Source organism: Syngnathus scovelli, chromosome 2, assembly GCF_024217435.2.
Source record: "Syngnathus scovelli strain Florida chromosome 2, RoL_Ssco_1.2, whole genome shotgun sequence".
NCBI lineage: Eukaryota > Metazoa > Chordata > Actinopteri > Syngnathiformes > Syngnathidae > Syngnathus > Syngnathus scovelli.
The window spans coordinates 13,986,313-14,012,933 of NC_090848.1; the positions used below are offsets into that span (position 1 = coordinate 13,986,313).

The 26,621-nt window shown below is 40.4% G+C and overlaps 2 protein-coding genes and 1 long non-coding RNA gene across 7 annotated transcripts in view; 2 read left to right on the forward strand and 1 right to left on the reverse strand.

Annotated features, from left to right (window-relative positions):
- Nucleotides 1-8,780, forward strand: part of LOC125988853 (uncharacterized) — a 32,621-nt gene extending 23,841 nt beyond the window's left edge. For all 3 annotated transcript variants that reach the window (XR_007488511.1, XR_007488512.1, XR_007488513.1), the window contains one exon: nt 7,735-8,780. This is a non-coding gene — a long non-coding RNA (uncharacterized lncRNA). The remainder of the gene's footprint in view (nt 1-7,734) is intronic.
- tmem81 (transmembrane protein 81) lies at nt 7,592-10,252 on the reverse strand. Of its 3 annotated transcripts, none has more exons than XM_049754533.2 (7): nt 9,850-10,252; nt 9,695-9,760; nt 9,182-9,422; nt 8,966-9,111; nt 8,490-8,605; nt 8,218-8,411; nt 7,592-7,793 (listed from the first exon to the last, which is right to left on the reverse strand). In XM_049754533.2, exons 1-7 carry the CDS (start codon nt 9,882-9,884, stop codon nt 7,665-7,667), a joined length of 927 nt encoding a protein of 308 aa, XP_049610490.1. In that variant the 5' UTR covers nt 9,885-10,252; the 3' UTR covers nt 7,592-7,664. The 3 variants fall into 3 exon arrangements, with proteins under 3 accessions (XP_049610490.1, XP_049610492.1, XP_049610491.1); XM_049754535.2 differs by having other exon boundaries at nt 9,695-9,728; nt 9,850-10,251; XM_049754534.2 differs by lacking the exon at nt 9,695-9,760 and having other exon boundaries at nt 9,850-10,249.
- Nucleotides 10,253-13,395: 3,143 nt separating this feature from the next.
- LOC125987806 (cryptochrome-1) lies at nt 13,396-26,340 on the forward strand. The gene is made up of 15 exons (XM_049752305.2): nt 13,396-13,567; nt 15,864-16,027; nt 18,460-18,568; nt 18,652-18,794; nt 18,911-19,095; nt 21,214-21,302; nt 22,087-22,227; nt 22,381-22,692; nt 23,186-23,337; nt 23,657-23,859; nt 23,976-24,089; nt 24,170-24,283; nt 24,435-24,515; nt 24,662-24,783; nt 26,154-26,340. The coding sequence occupies exons 2-15, from the start codon at nt 15,870-15,872 to the stop codon at nt 26,160-26,162; spliced, it is 1,932 nt and encodes a 643-aa protein (XP_049608262.1). The 5' UTR covers nt 13,396-13,567; nt 15,864-15,869; the 3' UTR covers nt 26,163-26,340.
- Nucleotides 26,341-26,621: the final 281 nt, after the last annotated feature.

Sequence of the window (26,621 nt, forward strand, 5' to 3'; positions counted from 1 at the left end):
TCACTACCAAAATTTTAGGATGGAAGCTTCATAGATCAACTCTCCCTGACACCATTTCCTTTGCTGCCAATCTTCGCCACTATCCCGCTGAGAGCATTCAAGCGGAGCACTGATTGCACAACCCAGCGACATTCACGCTGTGGCATGGCAATATGTGAGCGATAGGAAATACAGAGATATGACAACGTATATGGTCCCAGTTCCAGCAATCAGTGCTACCACTTCAACAAATCCAGAAATACGGAACATAATATTCCCAATTTTTTTTTTTTTTTTTTTTGCTGGTGCCTATGGAATTTAATCAAAAAAGGTCTTCGAGGTCAAAGATGATTGGAAAGATACCATCCAGAATAAGACTGATTTGAAAGTTTCCATACTGGAATATGAATGCATTTATACTTTTAATAGCTATCCTAGACAGCCTGCGAAAAGTCATCATTTTCATTCAGAGTGCGTCATGAAAGTGTGTGGAAAAATATGACACCTTGGGAGACACCTCATAAATCTATGGCAAACCTTGTTCAGCGTGATAGGCTTATCTTCTGCAAACTTGCATCGCACTGTATAGGCTTAATCTGTCAAAAAGGTGGCATGACTAACATCACTGATTTTTAAAATAATATGATGTGGTATTAAAAATGAAGGACACGATTCAAGGTACTCACAGTTGTGACTAAGAGGAATGTTTTGTTGGTTCTATTATACAGTGTCTGTTAAAGGATGAAGTTTCACACAATTTTTGCAGAACATGACATGCTTCTGCATCTCAAACTGTCCTTCATCACTTTGCATGAATACAAAGCCACAAGTAACTAACTTCAGAACTAGTGACAGAAATCTGGCCCGGGACTATTTGTTGGCAGGAGTGGCAGTTGCCAAAGCAAATTCATTCATTAGCAGGGAATTGGACGGGCCCCAGTTCAATTTCAGCCAAACTCCAATAGCAGTTCGAAATGAAGGTGTGACAGGTCGGGACAATCATGCATCTCTGCTAATACAGCCAATATTGATTCTCATGTGAATTAAGAGTCACTGCATGGGGTCAGCCTTAAGACTTACCATGAAACAAACATCAACCAGGAACCCTTGCACTTCGAAGGAGAACTGCTGGTGTCTCTGATATTTTACAACCAACGCCACAATATTGCGACCAATTGCATCACCAAATTAAACTTTGTTTCATTTCCAAATTCAAAGAGATTAGTGACTTCTCTGTGAACCATTAGAGGTGTTTTCAGTAATGGCCACCAGAAGATAGCTGGAACCATGTTGACAACACTAAAAGAACATACTACTGCGTCCTCAGTCTCTTGGCCTGCTAAACACGAACTGAAAATCAGGCCAATTTTGACCATTTTCCCTGCTTTGCATTTAAAGTTAACTTAGGACGTCTCTCAGAGGGGTAAACAGACATACCAACAACAATTTGAACATTTTTTCTGCCTTTGCGATCAGAATGGGAAAAACGGCCCAATTCTTGAATGTCTCTGAAAGATGATCATTATGGAATATCCCGTGGTGAGAAGTGGGTACTTGAAAATTTACTTTCACCCTGATAGACGGAATTTCAAAAATCAAATAAGGATGCTAATAATAATCAGAAGAAGAACCCATTCTATGACTTGCTTTCTGCAATGATTCAAAGGATTTGACACGCATATACTGAATGGACGGTAAGGCGAAAACATCAATGAAGGTATTCTCAGTTGTTTTAATCCTCTGTTGTTAACACTGACCAAACAACGACTGGGTGAAAAAAAAGAACATGTTATTCCATTCAAAAGAGGTCGGTGTTTATTGGCTTTCCTGCCACATCAATTGTAGAGGACCCCTTGATGGTTTGCCTTTCATGCCACCCTGCTATTTAACAACAAAGGAGAGACAGATTACAACAGCAATAAGGGATGGTGTGTGCGCCACCATTACTGACAACACAAGCCGGTTAGTTTTCGTGTCATGTTTGCGGTGAGTGCTGTGAGAGGCTGCATGCTCCTATAGGGCATCTCGGCTGCTGGACAATACAAAGAAGAAAAGGCAGTAGTAGTAGGAGTGATAGAACCAAAAGTAAAAACTATGCTAAAGGGTTTGCAGCTGTAAATACTGCACAGGTTTATGAATACCAATGCTTCCTATCAATGTGTTATAAACAAACAACGCATCTAGAATAAATAAAGTGGCTCGGTAGTTTTCTAGCAACATCCATCGATGAGCTCAAGTGTTGGCAGCTGGAGAGAACCTCTCCAAAACTAATTAGCATCTAAAAGAAATTGCGTACATGAAAACTGAGAAGCATCTGTCTGAGGTGGAAGATCATCAGCCCTTATGAAAGGATAATTAAGGTGTAATGTAGAGACGTTGTTATCCTTTGATCAATATAGAAGCTTCATCCCAGGCGTGACATGGCTCCGGTCCGCCTCTGGAACGTTGAGGCATGAATATTAAAAAGAACTCGGTTGATGCCTCTCCGCCCACTCGCAGCCTTCGGTGCTGCTGTGTATGGTGTTTTGGACAAGCACTGTCTCCAATGTGACACTTGAGTCGAACAATCTAGCTCTCATGGAGGAATTAATTATAAGAGTCATCAGTGATTCTGTTTCATTGGAAGTTGGTAATGCCCCATTGGATCATTCGAGCCACAGAAGCACAAGCTGCTCGGTTTCTGTTCATTTCAACCTGCGCTTCATTTGAACACGATAATGAGCCAAAAAAGAAGTGCAGTAGGACATTCATTACGGTCGGTTTTTGAAAATGAAATATTTGATCCACTTTACTAAATTTTAATCCTATCCTGACTTTTGGTACATTATTCTTGTTGTGTGATAAGATTTGAACGGATCAATTTGTCATCAACAGTTGATATATTTACATAGAAACGACTGCAATAAATCAATTGAAATCGGACTTCAAAAGCAACGAAACACTATATTCTTAGCATGTTCAATTTTTTAACAATTTCATTAACATGCAGACAACCTGATTTGACCTACATTTTATATACCGTATTTTCCGGACTATAAGGCGCACTAGACTATAAGGCGCACCTTCAATGAATGGCCCATTTTAAAACTGTGTCTTTATACAAGGCGCACCGGACTATAAGGCGCACCATTAATGCATCATGTCAGATTTTAAATCCAAATCAAATCATTCTCAATTTTATCTTTTTTATTTCAACTTCAGACACAACAAACATGACATGCTAAACACAGATATAAGAAGTAGCAATTCCAGGCTGGTATCATTGCGCATCGTCACCCTGCAAAAAAAAAAAAAAAAAAACATTGAAGAGGAAGAAGCGCGACAGTACAACCACACTAAGAATCTCTTTAGCGACCCCTGAGGCCTACTTGAAAGGCCTCAGGGGTCGCTAAAGAGATGTTGTTGCCTCCACACTTAATCTACAAGAGACACACTACAGGTGGTTAGAGAGCTGGCTCACAGTCAGGAGGCCTAAGTTAGAATCTCACCTCAAGCCCACCTGTGCAGAGTGAATACGTTCTCCCCATAGGCTACTTGTTTTCTCTGGGGACTCTTGCTTTGTTCCACATTCCAGAAACGTACGTGTTGCGTTCAAGGAAGTCTATCCGACCCTACCCTCAATGAGACACAGTTGGTTCATAGGCTACTCAAAATATACTAGGTCAAGTATTGCTTGTACTTCTTTTCCGACTTCCAGTCTTCCTGCACTTGAAAGATATATAAATGTTTTCAATGTTGTTTACCGTGATATGGCTAAAGTCAACAGCCATTAGGTTAGCATAGCAAGCAGGGAGAAGTACAACAATTGTAATGGGTGGCAAATGGTAGAAATTATAAAAGGTAATTTGTCATTTTTAACAGATGAGTCTAAAACAACCCAGTGACTTTTGAATAAAATATATGTGATGTGTTATGCTGGTTGGTTAGGTAAACTAACTGAATAGTTTTTACTTAAATTAATCGGTGTGCCAGCAATTTGGCTAATATGGTCCGAATCTCGGGTTTCTTGTGAAGGTCTTAGAAGTCACGTCTGAATGTCGCCCGTTGTTTTGGATAATGGGTACTATTATGGAGCTGTGTCTCATTCCGGGTAAACAAGTCCTTCTGATCATGGACCACTCCACTCTGTCATCTCCAATTGTGTAGCGGAGGTTCAAATCATACTCCACAAATCTCCAATGATCATTTGCCACAAAGAAACATCTTCAGAATCATGTAGATGTTGCTTTGTCTTGTTTTCAGGAGAATTGTTATCGCCATGGTGACATATCAAGTTTGCAATTAATATTGCTGGACCAGCCAGGACACCGCTCATGTTGCAATGAGGCAAGCATGGGTGCTCAAGCAATGTATGCAGTGCTTATGCAAACAGAAGCAAGACAAGACGTAATTACACAGAGAATATTGTGCGCATATATTGATTATAAAGAAGCTCTTATTTTTGGACATAATTTGCCAACATTAAAGGACCCCAGGAATGGCAAAAATTCATATCCGTACTTTGCTCGAGCCAATATATCCATTAATCTCATAAATCCATGGAGTATTCTCACCAGTTTTTTTTCCAGCAGTGATTTTCAGCTTGGAACTTTGCCAAGGATGGCATTTACCTAGTGTCTTCTTTCTGATTAAGTTAAGGCAATGGAGTCCTGCAGTTCTTTCGATGTTGTCCTGGGTTCCATCTTGACCACCTGAATGAGACATCACTGTGTTCTTGAGGGCAATTTTTGGAGGCCGGCGTTTTGTTTTTTTGTTACTGTGGATTTAAAAACAGCTGTATGTTTAATGAGATTCTTAAATATATGAGCGTACTACGAAAACGTTTAACCTGGCTTAGAGCTCAATACTCACTTGATGGTTGTATGCATGACGTGAACCTAATTGGAATAATGGCGGTAATGTACTTTTGTTGGGTTGTCGAGTACATGCACATCCAGATATGATTAAATGGACAAAAGACACAGCCCTTTTAAATGAATTATGCTAATATACCACAGGAGCACAATGTCCTTGTCGATACAGGTCATAATTGCCATGCGACAGATGAAAAAAAACAGGGTAAAAAAAACAGGGTACAAAGAAGCATGTTAAAAAGACAGCCGGATGTTGGGTCATTTTTATAAGCCAGAAGTGAGTTTTGTCTTTGTTGTTTTTGTAACTGATGCGCGGACGTGGAGAAAAGTCGATAGGGAAAATATGCAAAACACATTCAGGAAGGCCAAAGCTGGGGTTCAACCTAAAGAACTGAGATGGATGAGCTTTCTACTTGCAAGAAACTTTTTTTTTTCTTCGTTTCAGTTTCGGACAGCCAACACTGTTGATTATCTCGATTGACTCAAAGTTTGCACAAATTTATACAAGGTACATATCAAAGAGCAAAAAAAGGTTGGAAGTCATATTGCGGCTTATGGAGAAGGAAGAACCTAAAAATACTTCCGGTGAAGGCCACGCTGAGAAACAATAGTTACCTGTCGGAAGCAGTCACGTCACACAATGCTTGTCTGGCCACTCGTGCGCTCTCACCTGTCATTGCCATATGAAAATGTCACACTTCAAATGCAACTTATTTAATGTGCTCTGTCATCACTGCAGGACCCTTGCACGCATATACCAAACCCCCCCACTGCGAACGCGTCCAATTACAGACCGTCTCTTCCCGAAAAGGTCATCCACCGAGCAGTGTTTGTGCATACAGTGGAACGCTGACATGTTCTCCTCTGGCTTATTTCATGTTTTCTACAATTGAACATTCAACAATTGCTCCAATCATCACTAAGAGCTGCAGCTCAATCTGTAGAGCAACTTTAGGTGTCACGAAAAGCGCTTCATACAAATATTTATTCTAATAGTTTTTGTGTGAGACTTGCAGAATAAATGCCCCTCAGGCAGCTCGACCCCATCTAGAAAAAGGCCTTAAAATCGACTTTAATAAGAAGCTGAACAAATATCTCAACAGACGACTACAATCCTTTAAAGCCCAAGGACTATTTCTCAAAATATTACAAGTTTTAGATGCTCCGGACCGAGTGGCTGCAGATCATTGAGATGCTCTTGAATTTAGATTTCTAAAATCTTCAAAGATTGTACATAACTAGAATATCTATGCGAACATAAAGTTGGGCCAATGGAATCGAAATGTATCACAGTCATGTCAATTGCATCACTTGCTTTTGTCTTGAGCACACGGAATGCGGCTTTAAACCTGTCAACTGGAATGTATTGAGTCATGCAAGACTCAACTAGCCAAACTAGAAAATAATATTTTTTAATACACAATTATGAATTTTTCTTAACGTTAGAGAAAAAAAAATCATCTTGAAACGTTTCATTTCAAATTTACAAAAAAATGTAAACATTTGTGGACCAGTGTTCCTTGAATCCTGTATTTTACTTGCTTGGTCTTGCTATCCTTGTTTTGCACATTTTTTATTATTTTATTTTTTATTGTCAGTTTTCTATTTACTTTTACAACCTATTAGTGTATTGAGATGCTTGACGATGGTCGTTACTTTCACGCCTGACGTCCCTCATGTGCTACCATGCAATAGTCGTTACATGAGTCAGTGTGTCTGTCTTGTCAAGCTCACAAATGGAAATGACCGTCTTGTTCCATGTTCCACCAGGAAATGAAGGAATTAGAGCACCGGTGTCAAACTCAAGGCCCGGGGGCCAGATACGGCCCACCACATCATTTTATGTGGCCCGTGAAGACAAATTGTGCATCAAATTTGTGTCATTACTAGAATTGCAAATTGTCTTCACTTTTAATATATTTTTAATATTTGACCAGTTTTTACTCATCTGATTTGAAAACGAGTTATTTGTCAGTTCGTTTTATAGCTTTTACTGAATATGAGGCGCTCCTACATTTATTTGGGTTGACAGTCATACTGGCCCTCCGAAAGAAGCTATTACTACAATGCGGCCCGCGAAAAAATTGAATTTGACACCCCTGAATTAGAGTCAGCATGTCATGATAATTGCATTGATCTTATTTACCTGCAGTATACCGCATGCCTGCCCGTTTACGGATATTGGGGCCTAACGCTTTTCAGATATGTGCTCAAATATGACACGTGTGGTGCTGAGCTCACTTCAGTACAGCACATAGGTAGTGTGTGATAGGAATAACTGCTACCCTCGAGTGACTTACAAATCAATCCATGAGTTGACTTGTTTGCTTTTGAGAAGCGTGGCCAACAAATTTGAGTCGTGAGGGTGAGGGAGGTGACTTAAAAGTGTGCAAACACTGCCATCTATTGGCTTCTTCTCGTGCTCAAGCTGTCACTTAGAGACAACGTAGAATGTATGTGGTGTCAGGATAAGAGTCATTTTCATTTATGTCAAACAACATTTCTGGAATCACCGCTTATCAGTTTTTACAACACGCTTGCGGGCTACTCATGTGGTCCCTGGGGGCATCTCAGTGAGCTGGGTAACAGTCTAAATTGAACACTTAGGATTGTTTGATGTGGTGGTTTTTACACTAATGATGTTGACAGTTACATGACAAGAATACGTTTTCCATCATATTCCAAAGGATGGGAAAGTAGGTCGCTTTTTTCCGTCAAATGGCTTAATAGCTTAAAACAAATGAAAACAAGAAAACAGGTCGCCGACTAATATTTATTCCGGAAATGCTTTGTGTGATGGCGTGCATAAGCTCCATTAACTGGCAGGAGCTGTCAAATCTCAGTCATAGCTTCAGCGCTGTTTTCATCCTCAGGGATTTTATATGTGCCTCTTTTCGCCCAGATTTTCAGGACCAGGACGAGCACCCCTACAATGTTGAGAAGGCTCAGAAAGGCCAACATCTGTGGATTCACACATACAAGCAACATGGAATGAATCCCACAGAATACTGAAAGCTATTGTATGTACTATGTATATACATAAATATTTCTGTACATTCTTTGTATTCATGTCCACACTCATCAACGGAATGTGTAAACTGTACATAAATAAATATATGTCTGGGTATGTTGACGTCATTGGAATGGAATGTAGGACAGCTTGTAACAGGTTAATTTTTCTGCACACTTTCTAATTGAGAATGCTACAATTTCCAGTCATCCACTACTTACATGGTACAAATGGACTGAAATCTCATCTATGATCAATGCAGAAAAATGGCAGTAACTAGGCTGGGCTCCTACTTTCAGTTCAATGGGAGACATTTAAAACGTAGCCATACGTCATGACCCCAAACCTTTAGTTGCCGGAGTGGACCTTACTTACTATGTATACCCAGAAGCTCAGGGAACCGTAGCGATTCGACACAATGTCGGTCTTCTCGTTCCAAGGAGTGTTCCACATACTCTGAGCGTGCTCGTAGTCCAGATTGATGAACCCAGATGGGAGCACTCTGACACCCCAGTAAACGGATTTCAACATTTTGGAATTGAGATCAAGGACGTCACAGCGGTACGTTCCTGATGGACACATCGGAAACTTGTAAGCACTTTCTGATGTCACCACAAGAAGCTTGCCCTGATTGACACGTTGTTCACCTGCGTGTTCCTCCTTGATTGGGTCCAGAATGAGCAGGTCCAATTGCGGAGACGCAAAGCGCATGAAAAGCTTGTCGTCAGAGCTGATTACCCCTGGGGCGTAGTACCAACTGACCCTAGAGTGAAGAGAACACAAAACCCTAAAGAACACAACATCAAGTGACCCTAACCTTAATGTAATCTTGGCCATTTTGCCACTTGCTGCTGACCGAAAAGGAGATCACAGTTGTCAGGTCTCGTCACAACCAATCAAGGCTCACCAGTTTCATGAAGCTTACAAAGATATTTAAAGATACATTGTTCGGAGCAAATGTTTTGGATCCCTTCCTGTGGCATATCAGATGATCCCTCACAACTAACCAATGGGAATCAACGCTTACCTCCACGAGAGTCTATTCACCAGGATCGTTTTTGGATCCCTTCCTGTGGCATATCAGATGATCCCTCACAACTAACCAATGGGAATCAACGCTTACCTCCATGAGAGTCTATTCACCAGTATCGTTTTCTCAAACAGACAATCCAGCTCCAGCATCTCTCCCACTGTCTTAGTGACAGTCTTGATTCCACACTTCTTAAACTCTTGACACCTGACTTGCTCATTGTGACACTTTTCTGTCTTCTGCAATTCAAACACACCATAATAGTCGATGCAGAATCCTTGTCACTTAATTGGCCGTGTGCTACATTACCTGGTCTTCCTCGGAAAGGTCTTGCGGTTTCTTGTGCAACATCTCATTGCTATGTTTGTACGTGCAAACCGTTTGCGTTTTCATGCCAATGCCACATGTAACACTGCAAGACGTGCTGTTGGTGACCACCCGCAACTCCAACTCCTTTTTATCAAAGCTATCTTCATCAGTGGTAAACTGAGGAGCTAATCGGAGGATTAAAAGGAGAACCAGCTTTCTATCCATTGCAGTGAGGAATGTTCTGGAATTGAATGACAATACATGTTAATTGTACAGTATTAAACTGCTGAAGGAAGCTCACAGGGTTGGTCCAATTTCTAACCCAAATTGGCTTGCATCATGTTTTTTAAAATAATACTTTCATATTTTTTTGCTGCTCATAAACATCTTCACAGGAAAACACATTTATCAGCAATATAGTGAAAATATTTACTTTGAAAATTGACTTAGTGTCCAGCCCTAGATTTTCCAATTGTGCACCAAAATATTCAGGTTATCGGCTTGTGTTCCTACCGTAAGAAATCAGACTGGAGGCTTCCTAGATGATCTGAAATGCAGGTCTTGGGTGATCTTTCTGGGCTGGCATTTTTTCATATTTTTAAGTCAATAACATCCCCAAAATTTTTATAAATGTGCTAATAGATGGGGAATATCTTGCGTCTACGAACCTTTTCTTTAGAAGCGCTCCCTGGCTCTCATTCATCCATGTCACTGTTGTTCCTGCTTTTATCCAATGTTTTAGGGTCCTATGGGTATTCTATGCCCAGTCGACCTACAAGTACCATTTAAAAGGAACAAGAAAGTATAGATGACCGTTTTAGAAGGCAAGAAGTTTAAAAAAAAACATAATAAAGTCCTATGCGTATTCTACGTCATCGGCGGAGGCTGAACTACCCCCTCGTACAAGTACTATTTGAAAGGAACAAGAACGTATAGATGACTGTTTTAAAATGCAGAAAGTTAAAATAAAAGCTTAGGAAAAAATATACATGCATAAAGTAAAAAAATACGTGACCACTTCGACCAGTTCGTTACCATACGCGCCACTGCTCACGACACCCATGTGAAGTAAAGCTCATGCACGAAGGTAAGGACTTATAGTGTCATACAAAAAATATCCAAAGGCCATCAATTGATTGGGTATATGTCGCTCAAATTTACGTTTGCATGAAATCCAGGCGTCACTTACTGTGCTGCAACACAATCGTCAGAATTATATGTTAAATGCAAACGAATACAATTTGTTACCACTTGTCCATATTTTACATATTGCTTGCTCACTGTAACAGTAACAACTGATTTGCTTTGTTTATTATCTTTTCATAGGATGGTTTTACAATATCGTTATCGCATCCACTTGCACTTTTTTGTCTGTCCAGCAGATGTCAGAAAAACACTCGAGACGGTTTTATACATAAAGACAAAGAAGTTCTGTCAGAAATTAGGAACATATTGTGGCGGATCTCAGTATCAGGCCTCTCATTCAGCAGACCAGCAAATATGTTTGTCCATTGTGATGTGATGCTGTCTTTGTATCTTTAATGAATTGTCTTCAGCAACATTGCCAGACGGTCATGGAATAAAGATGTGTTGCTCACTTCTGCCATCTGTATTTGTGATGGTGATGCTGAGATGCGTTAATTTACATGACTAAAGTAACTAGTAAAGGCCTATATGTAACCCAGGGGTGTCAAACTATTTTTTTTCGTGGGCCGCATTGTATTCATAGCTTCTTTCGGAGGGCCATTATGACTGTCAACCCAAATCAATGCATGAGCATCTCATATTACACACAATAAAGCTACAAAACAAACTGACAAATAACTCGTTTTCAAATCAGACAAGTAAAAACTGGTCAAATATTTTTAAAAGAAGATATTAAAAGTGAAGACAATTTGCAATTCTAGCAATGACACACGAATTTGATGCACAATTTGTTTTCGCGGGCCACATAAAATGATGTGGCGGGCCTTGAGTTTGACACCTGTGATGTAACCTATTGCCCTACAGGCAAAGTTTAAAGTATTTCATTTCAATTTCATTTAAAAAAAAATAAAAATCCTGCTCTTATCTTCTAACCATTTCAAGGTATAGCCCGACTCTCATTTAAGTGTGAATAGATTCATGGATGGATTGAGCCAGTTAACTTGTAAAATGGAGGTGCAATGAGCTGTTTAGTGATGACGTTAGCCGCCCCCTCCGTCCTCCCCCACTGTCACCAGTGGAAACACAAGAAAAACAAGACAACAGTCCATCCTCCGCATCCTGCTGGCCAACAAGGTGACTGAGACCACAGAATTATCCACAACTCGCTGGTGGCAGAGCAGGGCAGATGATCATAGCGACAAATGAATCAGGCCAAAAGACAAGGGGCACATGTGTCTTTGTGTGTTGTTTCTATCAAGAGAGGCGTCAGAACGTGGCATGCAGCATGTTTGTAGCCAATTCAGCTTCACCAAATGTCTGTGTCACTCACGCATGTTGCATCCGGGTGTTCACAATCTGTAACAGATGGAGGCACGTGGATGTGCAGGTGGCTTTCGAGAATAACCTCAATTGAAAGCCTGTTATTTGTCAACATGAGTGCAAATAATGGCTGCAATTGTCACTTTAACAAGCTTATAGTACTTTTATTCACGTGGGTAGGATGGATCTTATTTCTTGTATTGGTCCATTTGTCGAGTGTTTTCAAACCATGCACATTGTGTACGTTGTAGGAAATCCAATGTTAGCTTTGTCTTGCCTTAGAAATGCTGCCACTTGCAGTGTTTGTGCATATAGTCAGCAGAGTCTCAGAAAGAGCTCTCCTGGATTCTATTTTATTCATGTATGTATAGCGGGCACAGAATAAAGGAAGTTCTAGTTTATGAAAGTGAACCACCACAAAATCCAACCACTGCACAAAAAAACACATTCAGTACTGGGTAACTGGTTGATCCTATTGTAATTTTTTTCTTTAAATTAGTAATTGTCAAACCTTCAATGTGACTCCTACAGTTATCAAATTTGAAATGAAGGAAAAACTTCCAGAAAACATATCTAAAATAAAATTCGAGAGTTCAAAGTATCATGTCAGCAGATCTCACAAGCCGTCGGCTCAGTGGGGGCACCACAACTGTTTTACTGCTCACTATAGTTACATGAGAAATCAGTCATTGCTAATTAGAATCATTAAAAGCCAATTACATCCCCAAAATAATTATACCCAGCAGATGCCACATTGAACATACAGTGCAACTAATTAAACAGCTTAATAAACACAGATAATGATACCAACAAGCATACATACATTTAATTCATCCCAGCAATACTTTGAGGAGTATTTTAGGCGCTCTGCAAATATCTGTTTTCTCTCATTTACTGAAATGCGTCATGAACTGGTACTTGTATTAGGAATTTTACGATTTTTTCAGAAATATCATCACTTTAAAAATGCAACAAACATTAATTTATTTGTTTTAATATTTTTTAAGAAAATTTAAACAACAGATAATAATGAAAATGTATGCCAACAATCAGGTTTTATTAATATAACTTTAATTCGAACATTAGTTAGATAATAATCAGCATAAATCTAACAAAATTGATCATGTATAATACGATATACCCCTATAATTATTATTTAAATAAAACAAGGAAATAAAATGAAAATCAGATCATATTTTACTCAATAAAACGGGGTAAACTAAATGTGTTATTATTATTATTATTATTATTATTATTATTATTATTATTATTATTATTATTATTATTATTATTTGCAAAAATAAAAAGCGTCACAATTTAATCAATCGTCAACTTCCGGATTCCCATGCCGCTCAAAACGTGACCCAGTGGGTGATGTCGGCCGGCATGCCGACCAATAGAAAGGCAGAAATTGAAGCGTCGCTGCCCTCACGTTGGGGAAAGCTTTGTGCTGCATTCATGGTTGTGGAAAATTAAGCAACCACACTCTGAACGCAACTTACGTTGAGATCTTTTAACTGGAAAAGTAACAATTTTTTAGTAAAGACATTGTGTGTATACATACTTTATGCCTAATCATTTAAATTATGTACCATTTCGTGTTTTAATCTTAAAGGTCCATAAAATATGATGATAATCATTGTTTTGAAAGCGATATTTTTCTGCCATCCTGTCGGACATTTTGGCCACTGCGGGACTCATGAAAGGAGGCCATATGGATTTAGCGCATGCGCGTTTGAGCCAAGTGTTATGAAACCAGGGATCCGTGCGCAAGCAGTTTTGGACTGTCGATTGAGGCCAGCGATCCTGCCGTATGTGTTCACGCACACAAGTGGCTGACGGCACTTTAACACCCAAGAGGGAAGAATGTCCATTTCCTTGGGCTTTACTTAAATATCCTCTTCGGGGTGCATCCGCAAGGTAAGGCAGTTGTTCTGCGGGCGAAGGTGTTTAGTTTTAAGCGAAGAATACCTTTTACCGTTATAAACAGCGCCACCGGTTACATAAAGCGTTCTCCCCTGACCCGGTTTCTTGTGTTTGTGTCCGGTCGTGGACGATCATTTCAATGGCAAAGTCTTGCTTTTATTTAGTTGTAATCATTGAATTTTAACAAAGGGTCATCATTTTAACCTGATCTGAGTGTCAGATTGAAATTGTGAATGGAGTTTACGCTAGCTTCCAAGACAGCACAGACTCATGACCTAGTTTCCATCTGAGGGAAGTTCAGTGCACCACCAGAGATCTTATGCATGTACAGTATGTACACTTTATTATTGTGGTTGGGAAATCTATTTTTGTTCCAATGGAATTCACAAATTAGATTGCTATCGTCAATAAACATTGAGATATTAGCTCATTAGTGTTCCATATTGTTTTTAACTAGTCTACAAATCCCTTGCTGTTTTTAACCATGTTTGGCGAAAATGTGAAGAGCAAAAGTAATTAGTCAAGGTTTATTATTGTTGCTGTTTAAAGACTTCATTATTCACATAATTTGATTTTAGGTCAGTATTGTCAAAAAATTACTTGAAACATTCAGGAATTGTTCAATAATTATGATGATGAAAATAGCTGTCAAATTTTGAGTGACAGATTATTATTATTATTATTATTATTATTATTATTATTATTATTATTATTATTTTGTACACAAATACACTTTATTATGACTGTAGTTAATACATCTGAAAAAAATAGAGGTTGCCCAGTGTCCTGTAACAGATTGTACCCAATTTTCTGCTTCAGTCATTGAAGTGCAGCATGTCAGCATACATGCAAATCAGACTATATTCAAATTGAGCTGTCAGGTTATTGGCGCCAGCAGCCACACTCTTTCCGTCCAGACTGTTGCTGTCGCAGGTTTCATGTCAGAAAATGGGTAATGTAAGCGTCATCGTTCATGACAAACGTTTCCTTGACAAAATCTGTCAAGTGTTACCCTCCCTGAGATGTCCTCCAATAAAAATCAACAATTAGGCAAAGGAAGTGTTAACCTGTTTTTATATTTATTTTCCATTCTCAGATTAGTAAAGGATCACAAGATGAATAAAGCATCTCTGTCTATCCATTCATCAAGCATTCCACCCATGAATCCATCTGCTGTTGTTACAAAATGAGGAGGGCATGTATTTAATGTCAGCCAAGCGGTTAGAAGTCATTCTTGTACTTTGACCTGATGAGTTCTTAGAAATGTTGTTTTCTAACTCCCTGTCTGTGGGAAGGTTCTAACAGAGACCTATCCCTGGGCCAAACAGTTACACCAGATAATGGTGTAGCACACAATGCTCCAGGGTCAAATTGTCAGGATTACAATATTTTATGACCTATAACATACAGTAATAACGACATGCTAAGTACATGCTCTAAGGCAATTGTCATCCTTTTATTTTATTTTTCCAATAATGTGTTTTTTTTTCTTGTCAATGTGAACAATGCAATACTGATTTTCTTTTCTTTCTTTTTTAAACTTTGCCCCCAGCCTCTTTTGTATGTGGCTATACTGTAAAACCGATATATGCAGTATGTATACGTATATATGCAATACGGACATTCACTCGGGTCGTACTCATCCAAATCATACGTCATCAAAGATGACAACCGTTATAGTTGTTCAACAAAAAGGACCGTCAGAAAAAGCAGTGGTCCACAAAGATGTTTAAGAGCTGATAAAAATATAAGCGGGAACTGGTCAGTTCAAAGACAGAATCTTTGAAATTCTCACAAATACATCGTTTTTGGAATTGTCTGTTCTTGCGTCTTGCCTGTATACGTGGTTAACAGATTTAGAGATGAGCCTTTTCACACCTGCTCAGTCTGGTGTCTCTCTCATTGCAGCAAAAACAATCAGGCAAAGAGCATGCTACCAACTCTGTGGGAACAGTTTGTTTAAAACCCATTTTCTGTTCTGACTGCACAGACCAAGGTCCATAAACACCGGCTTGGATTAGATTGGAGTGGGATAAGCCTGCTATAAACACCTTTAGGATGAACTAGAGCAAGGGTGTTAAACATACAGTCAGTGGGCTGGAATAGGCCTGCCGGGCGTTCATACGCAGCCATTGGGATTGTTGACAAATTCTTATTTAGAAATATATGATTTTAACTCAAGCGCCTTAGAATCACAAGTTTTGAGACTCGTGTTTAGATTGCTGTGCATTGATGTAATTTGCCATTGACATTGACCCAACACTCATCTTTTCTGCCGTCCCTTCCATAGACAAACATGGCCCCCAATTCCATCCATTGGTTCCGCAAGGGACTCCGTCTTCATGACAACCCAGCTCTTAAGGAGGCAGTCCAGGGGGCAGGCACAGTGCGCTGCGTCTACATTTTGGACCCTTGGTTTGCAGGCTCCTCCAATGTTGGGGTCAACAGGTGGAGGTAAGAGGATTGTATGTGAGGCAAAATGTGTACAAAAAGTGAGTTTGACACCTGGGCCTTATAAAGCCGTATAAGCCTTACAAAGAGTCAATTTAGTTGGTCTGGCTCGGCGTGAAGAGTTAAATACTTTTAATTACGTACACAAACTGAATTTGAGAAGCAGATGTCAGGTTTAGTAAACAATGAATTCAAACATTCCCTGTACATTTACTTTGCATACATCTTTTGAACTTGATTTAAACATTTTGCAAGTAATTTTCAAATTCTGGGGTGAAATAATTTTTTAGCTTGCATTACATAATGAAAATTTTACTTGACTCAAACATTGCGTTCCGGCAAAAAGTAACTGAGGTGGACGTGCTAACCAGTGCGCCACCGCGCACTTACGGCGAAGGTATGGGCCTAAAACAAATTGAATCAGTTTTTTTTTTTAATAGCCTGGTAATGACACAAGAAAATGGCAGAAGTCCATGTTTACACATATACCTCAATAATAGTTTTTCCTCACTGTTGAATAGGTGAAGAGGCAAATGTAGGTTAGTGTGCCAGGCAGCGACATTCAACTTGTGAGTGGTTATGTGATCGTGACCTACTTGTGGCGAGGCACTCTCCATAACGGCTAGCGCTCCCTGAAAAAAGGCTGCAGGCAAACGTGCTGGCCGAAGGAAGTGCGCTCGCTCAACACAGCCGTCATGCTGCCATCTGCCAAAATATACGACAGCATTGAATCAGGATTTGATTCCACCTCCGGCCCTCCCTGTGTAGAGTTTGCTTGTTCACCCCGTGGCTGCGTGGGTTTTCTCCAGCCACTCCAGTTTCCTCCCACATCCTAAAAACATGCTTGGCAGGCCGATTGAGCAATCTAAATTGCCCCTGGGTGTGGGTGCGGGTGCGAATGATTGTCCATCTCTATGTGCCCTGCGATTGGCTGGCAACCGGTCCAGGGTGTCACCTGCCTACTGCCTCACCCACGACTCCCGTGGGGACAAGCAGTATAGAAAATGGATGGATAGTTAAATTCAGCCATCCGGATGCAACTGTCACATGATAGCTTGTCATATGACCTCCGTCAGTTTTTATAAGCAATATTGACTTGTCAATATTTTTGTGGCACAGAGAGGGGAGACTGTTTGCACGTGTGCACCAGGAATGAGGCTACTAGGCTAAGGGATTTAATTGTGGTTCCATGGAAACTATCTGTATGTGCACCAACAAATGTAGACCAGAACAGTTATACAAGGTCTGAGGTTCCATGATGTGGTTAACACACAAACCCACACACACTCGCTTGCACTGAAACACTGACATTGGCAGGAAATGGCTTGTTAGGTACAGCACATAGGAGAAACATGTGGTGAGTCCTACATGCAAGACATTGTGAACCCGCGATATTTAAATGTAATTTGATCTCATTCTGATTTTGTGCTTCACCACTCACAACCTATACTAATAATTAGTTTACTTGGTGTGGTATAATTACCCACGTTGGCCTATTGTTAATTTTGTAACTGACGCAACAATTGCAGCCTTTACACCCCAGCTGGGAGGAGAGGCCTGCTTGCCTGATCAAGGTGTAGTGATCTGAGTCGTAACTAACCATCCATCCATCCATTGAACAGTCCTCTTTTTTGAACTGTGCTACCTCCCTGTATCTTTATTAGTTGTTAAAGAGCTTTGAGCGTCTCTCCTCAGCGACAGCCTGACAGACATGGACTGACTGTTCTGCTAGGCTCATGCTTGATCCTCATGTAGCTCAGACGTAGTCTAGACTGGTGGTGCCGAGTTGTTCTGGTTTGTATGTAGGTCAAACGGGCAGATATAACTGGGCACCAAAACAAATTCAACTAACTGGCTGAAATTGTCAGAAGGACTGCTCAAGACATGCTGTACAACAGTCATAGTTTTCGAGGTGTTGCGTGTGGGGGAAGATGGTGATAACAGCGTCATCAATGTAAATAGCAAGTACTAAAATCCTGCAAAAAAAAAAGTGAGCTGTTTATATTTCAGCACAACATTGTACACACAAAGCGAAGTTACTAAACGTGATTTATGTACGATGCCCTTTAACTTCAAATCACATTTTCTTTACGCTGTTATTTTCTGTAGCCTGAAGTGATAACATCAAAATACAAACCCCTCTTGTTGATTAAATTCAAAATTTTATTTAATCACATTCCAATTAAACAAGAAAAATTTAACACACATTTTAAAAGTTAATAAATTTATACCTTTAACAGTGGCCCATCTTTGCGTTTGTTTGGTTGAGTTATGTATGTATTGTGCATTTTTCTGTTGCAGGGGACTGTTTAGTAATAATACTAATTGTTATGAATATTAATAATAATAATACTAATTATTATTAGTAGTAATAAAGTGCTTGATTGTATCCTGGGTCGCAGTTCAACTTGTTTAATTTTTTCCTTGTCCATCAGGTTTCTTCTCCAATGTTTGGAGGATCTGGACGCCAAGCTCCGGAAGCTAAACTCCCGCCTTTTTGTCATAAGGGGCCAACCAGCCAATGTTTTCCCACGACTCTTTAAGGTTAGTTTCTCCTGTAAATGTCCCTTTTGGACGTTTTGTGATTTCATTCGAACACCCTTAAGTGCTTGTTGTGTCTGCGTCAGGAGTGGAAGATCTCGCGGTTGACCTTTGAGTATGACTCAGAGCCTTTTGGAAAGGAAAGAGATGCTGCTATCAAGAAGCTGGCTATGGAGGCAGGAGTGAAAGTCATCGTTAAGAACTCACACACGCTGTATGACCTGGACAAGTACGTTACAAACCTGAAACCAGACAGACACTGAAAACTTCATTATTGTTATCAGTAGCATCTTGTGTGGCCATCTGGAACTGATGATGGCCTCTAACTCTTCCTTTACCCACCAGGATTATAGAACTGAACAGTGGCCAACCACCGCTTACATACAAGCGTTTCCAGACACTGATCAGTCGCTTGGATCCTCCTGAGATGCCTGTGGAGACGCTGTCAGACAGCCTGATGGCCAACTGCATCACCCCCATCTTGGAGGACCACGGAGACAAGTATGGGGTTCCATCCTTGGAGGAGCTTGGTGAGAAACCGCTGCTGTCGCTCATTTCAGTTTTTCCGTTTTCTTTTTGCATTGATGGTAAAAACACGGTTCACAATGATGAGATTGTTTAATTCACGTAAGACGTATTGGGCAGGGCAATAGACGCTTCATGGCCTACGTCACAATAATGTCACAGTGTTAGCTGGGGGCAAAAGACACTGGAGGCAACTAAACGGAAGCCAGAAGTAAACAACCACTAGCTTCATGAAGAGAAATGTCGTCTTGTTGTGTTTTTGGTTCCGAAAACCGTAAAAGCAAAAATTTGAAATTCTATCACATACCAGCCTCTGCCTGTCAGAGAAATCGCAGATGGCTGTGGTTGAACGTGATTAGGTGAAAGGATTGGAATGAGGGTATCAACAAACAACGCTCGTGTTTGCAGTGCACACGTCACATCAGGTAAGATATCACAGCAAATGTACTTTCATGAAATGTTGAAATTGATAATCGCCCAGCCTCGTCTTCTGTCCCTGTCGTTGACTTGGCAGCATTTGTGACCGCTTAACACAAGAGTCGTTGCTTTACAATATAAATTTCAACTTGTCAATTCAAGACGTAGATAATGATTTATAGCCTCCAGTTTATCAGTCATGCAGAGTAAGTTTATTCACATATTCACTCAAATGACCGTTTTTCGCGTCCATTACAACATAAACACTGCTGAAAAGTTCTTTGCCTCCAGCTAAGCCACGCCCCATAAAAAATGGTCACTTTGTCTACAAACTTTGAAGGGGTCTACATATATCATATTTTCAACAACATTATATTTAATTACAGAAAAACAAAATTGTTTCCATAACATAGGCATTGATTGTAAATTACGACATAGCACACACTCACATAAGGAAAAAGCATTAAGTGCAATTTTAAAACGATAACAAAAATTCAAATGCAGAATATAATGAGGAAGCAAGAAAAACGAGTAACAAAAGCATTGTACAGTATAAAAAAAACAGCAACAACTATCATGAATCTTAATATATTTTCCACATACAAATTATTGAAGGGAAATGGTTCCAGATTTCACCATTAAAAAATGTAAGTAGGGTACGTGTATAAAAGGTTTCAAGTAACATTTTGGCAGCTGTGAATGTCATGCACCTGCTGTTGTTCACAGAGAGACAGAACAAAACACTGAAAGTCATGTGACCCAGAACAGGATAAGCAGTAGATAAAGGATGTTCTCCGTGGTTGAATCAAGTCTATCTGTCATGTCCCTTTTTTGTATTTCAAGAACCCATTGGTCTAAATCTGACTATTGGATTATCTCATCTTCCTCTTGAGCTTCCATCCAGATGTCTGCTTTCCATTCACAGATGGCTTGGCTCGATTGAGAGCAAAGATTTACCTGCAGCCGGCCGTGTGCTGCTGTCACACGGGCCTGTCTTTCACACTGTTTGTATATTTAAAGTTTCTAAAGCTACGCCAGCTAAGGTCAGGCTGTTCGTCTCCTAAATTAGCCTCGAACATTAGTCGCGCTGTACGCCGCTGTCAAGCCACACTGACACGAGGCAGCCATCTGCTGCCTCCACCTGAATGAGGTGCAAACTGTGTGCCGCATGTGCTTATATCAAGATCATCACGTGGGATTGTGTTTATTTATACACACCACCAGTCGATAGTGTGGACACACATTTTAATGAATGAAACCATGTCCAAACTGCCCAATTTGCGCTGCAGTCACATCTGCAAATGTCCAATATGTATCTGATTTTTATCCACATTTGCAAGAGGTCTTATTCTGATGAACTTATACGATTTCATATATTTTCTTCCTTCGGAATCGTACCCCTCCAGAGCAAAGAAAAAGAATGAGGTCACGTATAGTGCCATTGGCTGAATTTGTGCACAAACTTCAGATACAAGCATGGCAATGAATACTTTTGAACACACTTCACAATAAGCAGCAGTTGACTAATGGTGAACAACAAAAGTATAAAGGGAACCAAACCTTAAAAGGGGACCCAAATCTGAGGTCCACCCAGTCTTTGTGAGTGGATTGTGTTCCACCATAAAGGTTGCACCGTGTTAAATGATATAGAATATTCCTCTTTAGTTGGTATTAAAAAGCTGAATTAGTTATTATCTGTGTTTTAGGCTTTGACACCGAGGGCCTGCCGACAGCTGTGTGGCCAGGAGGAGAGACTGAGGCTCTAACCAGATTAGAGCGCCATTTAGAAAGAAAAGTGAGTGTTGTCTTTTATATTTTGTTTGTATTTGTGATGAGACAGACTTCCTTGAGCATCCACAAAGACACTGCATTCCAGAAAACTGTCAAGTAGAGGTTTGACCTCAATGTGTTCAAGGCAAATGTACAAATATTTACGCCTACCTTTTTTGTAAATGAAAGGTTTATTCATGTTTTAGAAAAAATGTTAACAATTTGTTGTGTTAGTTTCCTAATTATATTTCAACAGGCATCAATTGTATGCAGATTTACGTTATTTATGGGTCAGGCCAGTCCAATGTACATTTTGACAAGTTTTAATGACAATTCGATGTTCTATTGCATGTTTCCAAATTGGAGGTTAAACTTTGTACTACCCTTTTTCTGGAATGCCGTGCCATGCCATGTCCACAGACACGGGTATTTTTAAAAGACCAAATTTCCTGAGCATTTTTATCCAGATTGATATTTGAGGGCACTGAATGACAACCTTTTAGGATACTCTGGCCAATATTTTTCTAAACAAGTCTCCTTTGGGAGCGACACAGGAAAAAAAATCCTTTGTTGCTGTTGTTTTAATAACTCACCCACAACTCATCCAATGACAGTTGTTAGTCCTCTTTTTCTATCGAAGTTAATGCGCCTTCAACTATTGCTTTGCAATACGTTTTTTTCAAACCCCTGGGTGAGGAAGTTAAAAAAAATATTCTAAATACACGTGCCCATGTAGACATTGCCTTACTGTTGGTTGCTGTGGGATGCTCTGCACCTCCCCTCCCTTGGTTTCCTTGTGCACCTTGCAGGCATGGGTGGCAAACTTTGAGCGTCCAAGGATGAACGCCAACTCGCTACTGGCCAGCCCAACGGGCGTCAGCCCTTATCTACGTTTCGGCTGCCTCTCCTGTCGCCTTTTCTACTTCAAGCTCACAGATCTCTATCGCAAGGTGGGCAGTCATCACAGAGATCTGGATTGATTTTCAAAAAGCTGCTAGACAGTTACGTAGTTAGTAGTTTCAGAAGTTGGTCGTTGAAATTTTGCAGTTTTATCTGTTATGAGTTGTCCGATTAAAACTCTGGTTCCAATATTTTCTTCTCAGGTGGAAAAGAACAGTTCCCCTCCTCTCTCACAATATGGACAGCTACTGTGGCGTGAATTCTTCTACACAGCGGCCACCAACAATCCGCGCTTTGACAAGATGGAGGGGAACCCCATCTGTGTTCGCATTCCCTGGGACAAAAACCCCGAGGCGCTCGCCAAGTGGGCTGAAGCCAAGACCGGCTTCCCCTGGATAGACGCTATCATGACTCAGCTGAGGCAAGAGGGCTGGATTCATCCCCTGGCTCGCCATGCTGTGGCATGCTTCCTCACCAGAGGCGACTTGTGGATCAGCTGGGAAGAAGGGATGAAGGCAAGCTATCATTGGATTTTAGCCACCGCTATTAACAACCTGTATGTTCCATAAAAAGTGATGATGATTTCTACAATGTTTTAAGACAGGTAGAATTTGACCAAGTCTAGTGGTTCTTTATAGATGGCACACCTGCGCTCAGGCATGATAAGTTTTGTGCTGGTGCAAATTTTCAGACTGTTATACTGTGGCATGAGACAATTTGCTGGCCGAAAGTCAACTAAACTTGATGCCAGCTAGAACCACATCTAAAAGTTGGCGCAGGTAGTATAATGCAATTTTGGTGAATTTGATCGGGCCACAGGCGAAGACAAACAATTTGGGTGAAAGGTGGACTCCAAGTGTCCACTTCACAGATCTCCCTGGCCAACTTTAGACCAGCTGCTGGTGCAAATCTTCTTGTAGTACTTCATAAATGTACTTTGTGCATTTCAACCTCTTACATTGACCCCAGCACATAAGTTTCTGCTCACTTGGGTTTGTCATGCCACAGGTTTTCGAGGAGCTGCTTCTTGACTCCGACTGGAGTGTGAATGCGGGCAGTTGGATGTGGCTGTCCTGTAGTTCCTTTTTCCAGCAGTTTTTCCACTGCTACTGCCCTGTGGGCTTCGGTCGGCGCATCGACCCCAATGGTGACTTCATCAGGTGGGTAGCTCTCCCTGCACAGAATTCAAAAATAGAATTCAAATTCTCCTGAAGATATATTCTTTCATGTTAGGTTGCTACACAGTATTTATTTCTTTGAATTGATTTAAGATGCTATATTAGAACAAAATTGTTTGTTGGTTTATATGTTTGTTAATTAAACATGATAAAAAAAATAGCAGAAATTGAAATGATCATATAAAAATATTTGGGTAAAAGTCGCTTTTACCATTTCCTGATATCATTCCCACATAAACGCAAACACACCTGTGAGGATCATTATCGAGTCAGGGTATCTAATGTCTCCCTGTGCTTGCAGACGTTACTTACCTGTCTTAAGAGCTTTTCCTGCCAAGTTCATATACGACCCATGGAACGCGCCCGAGTCAGTACAAGCGGCCGCCAAGTGCGTCATTGGCGTGAACTACCCAAAACCAATGGTGCACCACGCCGAGGCCAGTCGGCTCAACATCGAGAGGATGAAGCAAATCTACCAGCAACTGAGCCGATACAGAGGACTAGGTGAGGACACATTGTTATTGATGGACTCATTGTTCTGATGTGTAATACAGATTCTGTCAGTCTGCATTTTTGATAGCCACTCTGATACTTTAGCTCTAAATATTTCTGTCTTTCAGGTCTGCTTGCATCCGTTCCATCCACAAATGGCAACGGAAATGGAGGAATGATGGCCTACTCACCTGGTGAACAACAGCAGGGGACCAACCGAAGCAACAACAACACCCCCCACAGTAAGTGCACAGAGGTTTTTGTGTGGCCACGTTTGCTGTACGCAATCCTGCTTCAATTTTACTTTGCGCTGTCATTCTAGTGGCTGGCGTGTCGGGCAGCTCTGTCGTCACAGGCAACGGCAGCGGGAGCATCCTCCTTAACTTTGACAGCGAGAAACAGCCGGGGCAGCGACGACAAATGGCGCCGCAGCACGGTAAATCACATGATACGAGTTTCCAGATTAACCACGGATGAAAAGTTCACCTTCTGATACAAGTTGAATCACACAACTGTTGAGTTCTGAATAGTGGGAACATTTGAATGGGTTGTATAGAAAGCGAATATGTAAGCGTTGTCTCTTGCAGGTAATCATACAGTGCCCGAAAACAACACAGCGGTCACCAGTGGCAAACTGTACCATGAGTTTGCCGTGCCTCAGCACCCAGGTAGGATGGCATTTATTTAACTGTTTCATTTAGCCATCACTGGTCATCACTTCTGTAGTGGCAAAATCAGTCTTGCATGTTTTTTTATCATCTGTAACCCTATCCCGCCCCATTTTTTATTTATTTTTATTTTTTTTTATCTTCAGGACTTGCACACATCAGAGGCAGCATGACAGGAAAACGCGAACGGGAGATAGAACGCGAGGGTTCAGGGGAGGAAGACCCGTCGTCCTGCTCGGGTCACAAGATGCAGAGGCAAAGTACAGAGGTCAGTTGGGAGAGTTTAAGCCGACGCGAAAGCTTTTAAACATTTGTCACATGTGACAGCAGTGAGTGTAGATTGATCGGCATGTAGAGTAGCTGAACAGAGATTTCAAACTTCCTCCAGATACGTACATTTTCTGAATAGTGTCTGCACAAACAACAAATGAGAGCATGACCACATGACAGTTGAGATATAGCATACATTATGTGTCTGAGCAATGTTCAGTGGATTTTAAGTTGCACTAGGGCTGGGTGATTAATCTACTGCTATTTTACCAATATGTGAGCATTAAGAGAGACTTTTTGTTCAAAGCATCCACAACATGTCTGTAAGCAAAGGTTGTTGATATTGACAACTTAGCTATATGGTCATTACTTTTAACTATTAAACAAAACAACAAGACAACACACCTTGATAATTGTATGAAAGCGTTTTTTATTTGTTAAGGGCGGAGGTTGTTGCTGTGCCAACAAAGATTTATGGCCAGGCCGCCATGCTTGATAGGACTTGTATTCAAATATGCTGTTGCTGTGTTCACAATGAAAGATCCAAAACACTAACTATGCAAAACTGTGGTGGTGTTCACTCATCGAAACCACCAGTATCTAAAACAGTGGTTCTTAACCTTTTTGGAGGTACCGAACCCCGTCAGTTTCATATGCGCATTCACTGAACCCCTCTAGTGGGGGGGGAATGACATACCAGCAAATCAGTGTGACTTCTGCTGTTGCCTTTGCAAGACCAGGTCAGATATGCGTTATCGCGAATTTACACGACAGTGTGTTCGGCCATCCGCGGAGGGGGATGACATACCAGCTCTGCCGAACCCCTGAAGCGACTCACCGAACCCCTAGGGTTCGATCGAACCCAGGTTAAGAACCACTGATCTAAAAGGAAAGAAGGTATCACCCATTTTTAGTTTTAAAATGTTTGCATTTATCTTACAATGCTTACTGTATGCACGAGTTGTTGGTCTAAAAGTGAACACACATCTTGTTCTCATTACACGTAGCGAGCCACGGCTTTACTTAGCTACCTGTATCCTAGTAAGCTAGTCTTAACTACGAAATAAAAAGATGACAAAATCAGCAAAATACAACCACAATATTCAAGTTAGAATTGTCAACTAAAGACCAAAGCCATTTCAAGGCTATAATAGGAATGAAATAGGAATTCCTTTTACCAAAAAATGAAAGCTGATTTGCGGCCAACACTTTCCATTTGCAGTTCTACTTTACGTTATTTTATCGCCCCCACACCCACTTTATTTTTCCCTGTTGCATCAGTTAAAGATCAGTACACACCGAGTATGTTTTGTGTTTTATGTTGATTGTGTCTTCTGATTTTTGCTTCTCATGCTTTGTGTCCCGCAGACCACCTAAAGTTCATCGCAAAAGAAGATACCGACTTTGGTCTTCTGTGACACACACTCTGTCAGAAACTCCCAGGGTGAACACTGAGGTGAAAATGTGATTCAAGGCTCAGATTTTCCGAGACATGTCTGGCAACTCCTGACCTAGCTTGCAGACTTGCAAAAAAAAAAAAAAAAATTGAAAATAATCGCAACTAAGTATTTATTTGTTTTTAAAAAAAATAAAAATAAAAAAAGAGAAAGACAAAAAAGAAAAAGTCAGACCAGGCGTGGCCATAAAAACTTTAATTTGTGGGAGCACTACATAATAATTTTTGCTGCCATTTCTCAATATTTATGTATATAAAATAGTTTTTTTCATTGATAATTCACACATAATTTCATAATTCACACATAATTTCTCCCAGTTGCATCTGAATGAAAAATAACAGTTCAGCATTAAACTAACATGTTGCGTACACAGACGTCA

Coding starts and splice junctions, on each gene's coding strand:
- LOC125987806 (XM_049752305.2), top strand. CDS start 15,870: ATGGCCCCCAATTCCATCCATTGGTTCCGCAAGGGACTCCGTCTTCAT. Junction 24,284..24,434: donor ACAAATGGCGCCGCAGCACG/GTAAATCACATG, acceptor TGTCTCTTGCAG/GTAATCATACAGTGCCCGAA. Junction 24,516..24,661: donor TGCCGTGCCTCAGCACCCAG/GTAGGATGGCAT, acceptor TTTTATCTTCAG/GACTTGCACACATCAGAGGC.
- tmem81 (XM_049754533.2), bottom strand. CDS start 9,884: ATGAATGAGAGCCAGGGAGCGCTTCTAAAGAAAAG. Junction 9,761..9,849: donor GGAGCGCTTCTAAAGAAAAG/GTTCGTAGACGC, acceptor AAAAAATGCCAG/CCCAGAAAGATCACCCAAGA. Junction 9,112..9,181: donor ACCTTTCCGAGGAAGACCAG/GTAATGTAGCAC, acceptor TTTGAATTGCAG/AAGACAGAAAAGTGTCACAA.